This window comes from Branchiostoma lanceolatum, chromosome 1, assembly GCF_035083965.1.
Source record: "Branchiostoma lanceolatum isolate klBraLanc5 chromosome 1, klBraLanc5.hap2, whole genome shotgun sequence".
Taxonomy (NCBI): domain Eukaryota; kingdom Metazoa; phylum Chordata; class Leptocardii; order Amphioxiformes; family Branchiostomatidae; genus Branchiostoma; species Branchiostoma lanceolatum.
Genome location: NC_089722.1, coordinates 21,753,955 through 21,763,864, shown reverse-complemented (window position 1 = coordinate 21,763,864; position 9,910 = coordinate 21,753,955). Strand labels below are relative to the sequence as shown.

At 39.0% G+C, this 9,910-nt stretch overlaps 1 protein-coding gene across 1 annotated transcript in view; it reads left to right on the top strand.

Annotated features, from left to right (window-relative positions):
- Nucleotides 1-875: 875 nt before the first annotated feature.
- The window catches only part of LOC136441418 (rasGAP-activating-like protein 1), a 30,721-nt gene continuing 21,686 nt past the window's right edge, over nucleotides 876-9,910 (top strand). The window contains exons 1-2 of the mRNA XM_066437705.1: nucleotides 876-1,536; nucleotides 1,818-1,874. Of these exons, the coding sequence (XP_066293802.1) occupies nucleotides 1,463-1,536; nucleotides 1,818-1,874 (131 nt within the window). The 5' untranslated portion in view covers nucleotides 876-1,462. The remainder of the gene's footprint in view (nucleotides 1,537-1,817; nucleotides 1,875-9,910) is intronic.

Here is a 9,910-nt window from a genome sequence, read left to right as displayed (position 1 = left end):
CAAACGCGCACACACATATACAGACTCACAGCCTCATGTCAAGAGAATGCATTCTTCAACTGTTAATCTAAATCTTTTTAAAACCCAGATGTTCTACCGAGCTTTAAAGAAAGACGTTAGCCAGTACACAATGTGCCGTGACAGCACTTGCCCTGTGGTGTGACGCCTTCCTACCTCAACGAGTGACGCACTACTGCAATCGAATCATTGACTCATATAACCTACCGCTAAACTTAATTAGGGGTAAAACTTCATTTCAACTCACAGAAAAATACAGAGGTGAGCATGTAATGAAATTGTTGCTCTCTAAAGATGAAGCGTAAAACGCCCAACGCGTGTCAACCTATCTCTTAAGGCCATGTAAATCAAATCCACATGTTACGATTTAATTAAATTCATTTTATTATGAGGCAAGCCGCTTGTAATGATAGTCGTGGTTATGACTGTGATTCTTTTCAAAGGTAGTGTTACGAGTGGCAAACTGTCTCGAATTAACAACCATTATGATTCTATACTTATAGAAATGTTAACGTTTTTGTCAACTTTCCATTGTGACACGCCCGCATACGACCTGCCGCTGTTCCCTCCTTTGATAAGCGGATGTTGTCACGGTTTTGCATTCACATCGCATTTATCGAATCGCACAGTACGGCACAAATGCGTCAGCTTGCTCGCTTGAATTTTCCGCAGGATATAAGTACCTATCAAGATTCGTTTGGCACGCGTGGTGAATTTTTTGGATCGATCCAACAGTAATGCTCCGAGCGGCGTTTCTCTTTCGTCTACATAATCTCTAATTGTTGTGACGCAGGTACTTTATTACCCTAAGTGTTTATACCTGTATCATGTTTCAACAGTAGGCAAGGTGAGTGAGGAATCGGTACGGCCCTAGGGAGATTGATTGACTGACTTGTATTGAAGCAGACTTCTAGCGTTTCCGTCACTAAGAGAAAAGAGTACGGGGAGTTGCCTTGGTGCAAAAATCGTTCTTGTGTGACGTATAGCTGTGCGGAAATGGGCTTAGTATGGCGGTGCTTTATCTGTGTACAAACAAACACTGTGTACAATGAAGGCATCCAGACCAACTCTAGCATTTTATGAGAACTTTAAAGAAACCAACGTTAACGTAGCGTCAAAGGCGCGCGACTTGAAAACAAAGTTGCCGGAAAACCGGCAGGCTTCGATCGATTATTTAATAATTCGCGGTGACCTTTCTTTGTTCGCTGTACTTGTATCACGACAGCAGCTGCTTAACCTTTGAATTATATCAATTCGATTCCAGACGGCCGGTATATCGCGTCTGGATTGGAGAGAAAAAGATCCCCCTTTTCTGCCTTGTAGATAGTTCCTCCCACGCGATTTAACAAAAAGGGTAGGGTACGCCCCCTCACTCTCACTTACACTGTTCCAACATGGCTGCGGCGTTGCTGGGCTGGGTGGGTTCGACTCCGTAACGTAAAAGATGGCTAAGAACACTACAATCTATCTGCGGATCAGCGAGGCCAAGAACCTCCCACCAAGAGACGCAATCCTTGGGTGAGTACAGCTCCAGCAAACGGTCCGGTTCTTTCTGAACAGTTTTTCTGGCATGCGTGATTTTGCGCTCGTCGGATGTGAAGATTCAGACTGGTATATATTGGAGGACCCAAAACACCTCGCAGCTTTACGGCGTATTGTGCATGTTCGATGACAAACCGGAAGCTACGGTTTGGACAAAAACATTGTTAGCTGACTAGGTTAACATTGCCATTGTCTCGCAAACGATTTTTCTCTCTCAGCTAGTCGTGACGTTTTGTATTTTCCGCTGCCTTTTTCAGGCCGGGGACGGGGGATCCGTATTGCACTGTTAAGGTGGACAATGAAACTGTCGCAAGGTAAGGGGGATACTTATCTTAATACAGCTGTTATTTTGAGATTATATAAAGACAGGAAAATCGTATTAAAGAATAGCGAATAGATTATGCTGCTGATACACGTATTAGGTTTATAGTGCTTTTATTCTACATTTAACGGTATCAAATTTCGCTGGCAGAAACAAGGTACTGAAAGTAGTGCTGTAGGGCGATATGCCTTCCCCCACATATGAAGTAAACTAAACAAAGCGTTTTGTCTACTTCCTCATTGCTTCTACCATCTGGAAAAAAGTATGTTGACATTTTAGACAAAAATCATCCTTTGAAGCATTGAAACGTCTTTTACAATTTTTTTTATAAAAAAGATTTCCCTAAATGGAATCAAATTTTCCTTTGTACAAGCCTCATCAACAAAAGAATATGAACATTAATTCATACCTCTTTTATTTGTCCTGTTGATATAAAAAAATTATAATAGGAGCATAAACTCACTGTTTAGGGTAAAATTTCTACTTCTCACACAATTAGAATCTAAGAAAAAGATTTGATTTTGTATGTAGAAACAAGAGGGTTTCTGATTGGAACCTCCTTGGTAGAAATGGAATGTTTGAGTTTGTCAATGTTATGGACTTGCATGTTTCTTTTTGAACAGTATAGAATATTGTAATGCTGACCTTCTGGCAGTGTACACATGCTACCCACCTGACATTACATTGTTTATCTGACCTTGTATAAATCAACCTTTACAACTGCCCTTTGACATTACAAGGACCTTTGGTGGCAGTTGGTTCTACCACATATACTACATAATGGTTACATCTGTACCAAACAAGTTGTCACACTAAAGCCCTGAGTATCTAATTCTATGCCTTTTTCAGTACAAAAGCCCTTGCTGCAATACCACATCAGGTTAAAGAAATGTTCTAAACCATCTGGGTTGTTGAAAAGTGTAGTGTCTTTGTTGCTGCTATTTTTGGTGCTGTTTTCTTTTACCAACAAGCTACTGCTAATGACATCACGTTTTCTGCGCTTTAATGAGGTAACGTTACATGTATGCCTGAATGCTCGATTCTGTACATTGTCCTAGAAGACATTTTTCTTGTCCTTTCTTATGTTTTCTATTATGTGGGGTCTGTGTTATGCATGAGCTCATTGGAACCCAATCAGAACATTATAATTAAGCCTGTACCACTTAGGCAGTAGATAAACATTACATGTTTGATTAGCTTTTAAAAGCCTTCTGTGGTGTAGTTTATGTTTGCTGGTCATAATGGTCATTATACTATAGGTAGGCAGAATGAGGGCCAGATGAATGTCAAGACGTGTTTCATTTCAATTCTTTAGCTCAATGTTAGCATGCAATCAATTAATTTTTTTTACCAATGGAGGCCTTCAAATCTGGCTACCCCAGTTATGTATACTGTAAATCTTGAAATGTTTGCGGTGATTTTATTTTCACAGTTTTTGCCTCGGCCTCTCTACCACAAGATCACGACGAATATGCATTTTTTACATATTACAACAGTTACTGTACTACAGAATTCTTTTAACCGCAAAGTAAAACACTATGAAAACATCCCTTTGCTTTCTACTGTGAAATTAAGTCCCCATGAAAATAACTAAATTTACAGTAATGATTAGCCAAGCTATTTCACTGTTGAACCTGGATTAAATTACTCGTTTGTTGGAATTAATAGCTATGGTACGACTGCTTTGCTTTCTTTTTCTCTGGAATCATTTTTTCTTTTTTAGGCCATGCTGTTTTGATTACATGGATGACATCCTCTGGGAACCCTAAAACTGAGGCAAGCATGCAAATAAAAAAAAGTTTTGCCAACAAAAATGTGCCTTCATTATGAAATCTACATAGCCAGGAAGGATGAACAAAACTAAACACACAGAGTATGGTATACCGAAATCTTTTGTTCTTTCACCTCCCTCTTTGACTTTGGAATTGACCTTGGCATTCTGCGACATTAGTATCAGTATTCCAAAATATTCTTTCGTAATTTACAGCATATATTTTCTCATTTTGCGGCTGCTTTGTACTATTTCCTTCTTTTTTTTGTGTGGAAACAATAAAAAATTGATGCGTGCACGGATGTCATCCATATAATCAAATCAACATGGCCTTACATGTCAGTAATGCCATTGCAGTAATGCTCAGTATCAATTAGTAGCAGGCGGCACAAAGAGTTGCCCAGACATACATGTGCCCAGGGACTGACTTACACGCAATACAGCAGCAGCGAAATGAGAACTTGAGCCATACTTAGGCCCCACTAATTGATTTTATGGATGGTATCCAGCTTTGAAGTCCCTGACTCTGATGCGAGAGTGCAATAAAGAATATCAGCCTCCAATGCAAACAAACATTCACAATCTTTTGCCAATCACAATATTGTTTATCATTCCACTATAAAATGTTTAAGGCCTCACATCTGTTTTTCCCAGTTTTACAGCACAGAGATAGCCCAATTGTGAATCACTCCCATCATTTAAAAGAGGGAAAATTTTGTGTGGTCATTTGTCAATTACTACATTGTTTTTCATCCTGCTATAAAATTAAGGGTTCACATAATTTATGTTTTTCCCAATTTTATAGCGCAGGGATAGCTCAATTGTGGATCATTCCCATCCATTAAAAGAGGAAAACTTTTGTACGGAAAGAACCTAAAATCAGTGCAAGACGTTATACATAAAATCAAGTTTCTTTGGCCTTAGTAGAAAACATGATAATCTGGTCTCGTGGGATCCCTGCATACGTTATATCCCATCCTTTCAGTGCAATAGTATTATCCATACACAAGATCTAAATTGGACATTCAAATCTGCAACGTGGCATCATATCCAAAGAGATTACACTGCACAATATGAGGTGATGATTACTTCAGGGGAATGGTTATATGAAATAGATCTGAATAAATGTGCAGTCAATGAAGCATATGTTCATTATGTACTGTATGCCTTTATAGCACTGGGTAATAAAGATATAGCATGCATGTAGTCTTGCCAAAACATAGGAAGATATTACATTGTACAAGATTTATATGACTATCAACACTGTCCTTGATAGCATCTAAAATAGTATATGCAGATCCTTTTATTTGTTTTGCTGTAAATGAACATCCACTTGATACTATTTTCATAAGGAATTTATTTAAACAGATCAGGAAGAATTTTGAAGGGATGAGAATATCAGTTTGTAACTGATTTCTTGTCTCAACCTCTTGTTTCCTTCTACTTTCAAACAAGCAGCATTATTTGAACTGCTGAACAATTTATGCATCATGTTTAGTCATTGTAAAATCAACAGACCTGAATATCCATATTAATTGTTGTAACTAATCAGGTTCTTTCCAGCAGAACCACCTACTATTATTATCAGTTTGTATTGAGGTCACATCTGATTCAGTATCTAATTGAAAAAGAAGCTACTATTTATATCCAGACATTCTGCACTGTGAGACAATTGCTTTAGGTCAAAGGTCAATGAAACATCTGGGTATGGCTTTTCATCTCTATCTCTTCTGGGCACATTAGAAAATCAATAAGAGATGTCAAACATCCGGAAATAGGTCAACTTTGCATATCAAATATTTATAAGATATATGATTTATATGTTTTCTTTTGCCCTGTTATTACCTGATACATGGTTGTTGAATTGTGACAGCTGCATTTGAGAGTCACTCCAAGGTCACATTTCTGTCTACGCTGCCTTGTAGTAACTCTTGAATTGTTTGTTTCATGTCTGATATATGATACTTCTAGCCATCACTAAGAAGGTTAATATCTTTGTAATGCTCTTGGTTGGTTTATTGATTTATGAACAGAATAAGTGAAAAAGGCATCAATGGATCTTCCTTTCTTTCAGTGTTGGTAAATTGGATTGGTCAAGAAGAGTAGTACCTCGCTTTTGATACCTTGCAGCTTTTTACTTTCACCAAGTTGTTATACATGCCATTTGTTGTGGATGGATCTTTGTTGATATTTGGTATGTTGGTAGGGATCGGGAAAACAAAGATCAAGTTCATTAATGGGCCTCCTATTGGCTTCCTATGGTACTGCAGTAGATCTTCTGGTTTTGATATCTCGTGTGCTGGACGTGCTATATGGTCATGGTCTTTGAGCGGCAGATAGCAATTGCATGCCGATTTGAGCTTATCATGAATAAACAAAGGTTCAAACAAAACAAAACAAACAAGACTGAGAGTAAGAGGTTGGTAATGGGGCCCCTAATGGCTTTTTTTAACTCCAGGGGCCAATTTTGTTTCAGACTTTGGAAGATAATAGTTTTCAAACTGTAGCCATAATGCTTGGTTTTCTTTTTATGTAGCCATAATAGTTCATACACAGTGGGAAACGTTGTAATGACGTCAATGGGAATGATATGTAGTCTGCATTGCTTTGTGAAGAAAAATGTTTTATCTGAACCTTAAGGCACCATTGGTTTGACGCAGTCTTCAACACAAGTTTTTTATGTCATCTTACTGAGTGATGAATCTATAATCCTTGGCAGAATTCTAGCAGCAGTGGGCTCTGACTTCGGAAGGAAGTGTGTGTGATTCACAGTGTTTGTGTATGTGTGTGTATGTGTGTGTGTGTGTATTTGTGTGTGTGTGTATTTGTGTGTGTGTGTATTTGTGTGTATGTAATAATATGTATGTGTTTCAATATGGCTGATTATAAAAGATTTTTGGCCATTTCAATGTACTTTTTGATCCACAGCCCACTCTAAGTGCATCACATTCCTCCCCTTAATGGTGAGGGTTATGATTCTTTTAATGTGGAAAGATATCCAAATGGAAGCAAATATGTAACATCAGGCAAATGCCAAACCTAACGTTACATACAGAATATCATTATGATAGTGTTTTTAAAATTTTTGTCAACAATATATATCTGGATTCTCAAAACCCATTTGGCACTTGTCTCAAATACATTGGTTAGAACCTACTCACAGATGAATCCTGGTACTGAAAATCTTGAAATATTCACAGTGGTTTTATTTCAACAATTTTTGCAGTGACCATTCCACCATGACATCTGGATATGCGTTTCCAATGTATTACTAACTGTACAACAGAATTGTTTCAACCGCAAACTTGAAACACTGCAAAAAGACCCTTTCCCCTTCTATCACCTATGAAAATGAGTTAATTTACAGTGGTATAGCTAAAACTCCCACTCCACTGCCAGTGGTCCAGTCCTGTATGAGTACTTGTGAAAACCACATCTGGTATGAATTAGACAAATGAACATACGCACGGATTTGCAAGGCCACAAACAAAACTAAAAAAAGCACTCAGGCTCAGCCTTGAAAAATGTCACAAGCTCAGCCTTGAAAAATGTCCCACGTGTAATTAGTCTGCCTTGCATGTTGGCCCAACTAATAGCAATGGTACTTAGCTCCAATACAAATCCATCAAAGTTTTAAGGGATTTCCATACCATACTGTAAATGCAGAAATGTTTGTGGTGGTTCTATGTTTGCAGGTTTTCGAATTTAAAACCACTGCGAAACGTTTTGCTCACCAATGACTGTAGCGTGACTATTGTTTCGAACTCCAACTAAAATACCACCGTTAACACTCCATTTTCTCCCTACCATGAAATAAAAACCATGCAAACATTTCTGCATTTATAGCAATCTGTAGTTTGAGAGAAACTACAGTTTGAAGGGAAGCTGCGAGGTGAATCAAAATCAAAGGCCATCCTTCCTCAGACCAAAGCAACTGCCTACTTGCAACGTTAAGTGACTGTCTGAAGTGACCATAAAATGTCACCATAGGCAAGCAGCCAATATAGACAGGATTCTTGGGTCAATGGCAAATGGGACCAGCATGAAGTGGCTACAGTGGGCAGCTAGTTTTTATGCAGAGGCTAGTACAGCTTTGACTGAGTGTATTCTACAAGGAAACTGACCAACAATAGTGACAAAACAATTTGTAATATTCTTTTTATGGTGTCTCACGTTTTGTGACCTAGTGAAACAAATGTTGGCCAAAGGTCCTCCCAAAACAATGAATCAAGAGTCTCCTTTTTAAGTGACTTCATTTTGTGTGAAGTATCAGATTGGTGGGTCTCCCTTTTCCGACCAGATTTTCCTTATGCCAGAGGCATTCATTTTGCACATACAGTAAGCCACCCTGGATCTAACTGAGCCATCATAATGGATCTGTTTTACACCATGTTTTGTCATTTCCTGATGTCAGATAAAGGTTTGACGTTTAGATTGCGTAGGTTACCAAGGTAATTGAAAGAGGAAGCTTCAAATTGCATTTGATAATCTTGCACCTGTTGCATGCCAACTATGTCAGGTGTAAAACCCCATGTTTGATCAAGGAGGTTATTCGGGGAGGTTACCTCCTTGGTTTGACACGCCTGACTTTAACACATTTACCCTTCCTCTTTAAGCCATTTATCATCTGTTGCATCTTATATCAGCTAATGTCACAGCAAATTCAGCACCATGGACAGGTCTGCTTTTTCACCACGATTCTGTATTTAGTGTTATATAACTGGTACTCAATGGTAAATTGAACAAAACACAGGCAATGTTTATAGAAGGCAAAGATAGTCCCATAGCCTTTTGAGGCCGTAGGGGCAGCAGGTTGTTATCCACTGTGTCGAGGGCACGGTATTGGAAAGCAGAGCCCATCCCTCTCCTTCCACTGCCTTTTACCTCACCAACCGAAGTCAGGTACCCATTTTTACACCTGGGTAGAGAGTAGAGAGAGAGAGAATTCAGTGTTAACTGCCTTTCCCAATTACGTAACGTCTAGCCAGGAACGCCGGGAATCGAACCTGGAACCTCTTGCTCTCGCGTCTGCTTACCTCACCACCCGGCGCCACAATGCGTGTGCAAGCTGCATAAGGTACCACTTGATTGGAGCCAGTGGTTCAGATTGATTGCTATGTTGGTCATGCCCAGACATCTGTTCATCAATACGTGGTTCAGGCAGAGTGGACTCAGATGAGTGAGTTTCATTTTCGGGGTGCAAATATGTTTCTAACAAATTCTGCAGGTAACATAATTTTAAGGAAAAGTTTTAGCGTTGTTTAAGATATGCAGGGAGCTGCTTTGCAGCATAGATGTACTCACATTTATCCATGAAATAGTGCTGTTCTTGCAAATCTTCATGTGCCATCTATCACCACTGTTAACAGGTGATTTGAAGACATCAACAGATTAAAGCAATTTGTAGGCAATGATGTTTAATGTCTATTTGAAGATTGCAGAAAACTTCAGATTTGCCATCTATGTAATGGAGTTTGCATGTGTCACAGAAAAGTTAGATCAAATGCATAAACAGATGATAAATTTCCTGCTGTGTATTCCTACCGGGTATTCATAAATTGTAGATTCCATCACCATGGTGATGATGAGATTATTCATAACCACGGCAACATTTTCTAAGCAGAATAGGCCTGAGGAATCTTTATTTATACATCCTGCATGCCAGGTCTTGATTATTCATTCATTTGTAGTACAATAGTGAGCCAGTACAACCCATCTGAGTTATGAGGCTGTTGCAGTGCTTTTTAACGTGCTCGAGGCACCTCCTCGTTCACCAGACCCCCATTTTGCGTCCAGTCCAAAAGACGAATACAGCTCCAACCAGGATGCCCTTCTCTGGATTTGAACCAGGATCTCATTATGCATGTAGAATACCAGTTGTTCCTGCAACCATGATAGTCATCAATACTAACGCTGCAGGAAGAAGAGCCATCTTTCAGATGTGCACATGTGGCGAATTTTAATTCCCCACAGTAAGTGTCACTACTAAGCATGCAAAACATGTCTCAGCAACAAAATTGCACAAACTTCACAGAGAAGCTATCATACATGTACAGAATTGACAATCATCCGTCACAGAAAGCAAGTAACAAAACCCTCAAGGTCATATATTAAGGCAGTGCCCAAATCCTCTCTATCAAGCATGTCTCAGGTTTTTCAAATGACTGTTATCGGACTATTTTTGGTTCTGTCCACACTACTTAATGCCTGAGGGATTCTAGAAATGCCTTCCAAGATGCTGCACTTCAGAGCAAATG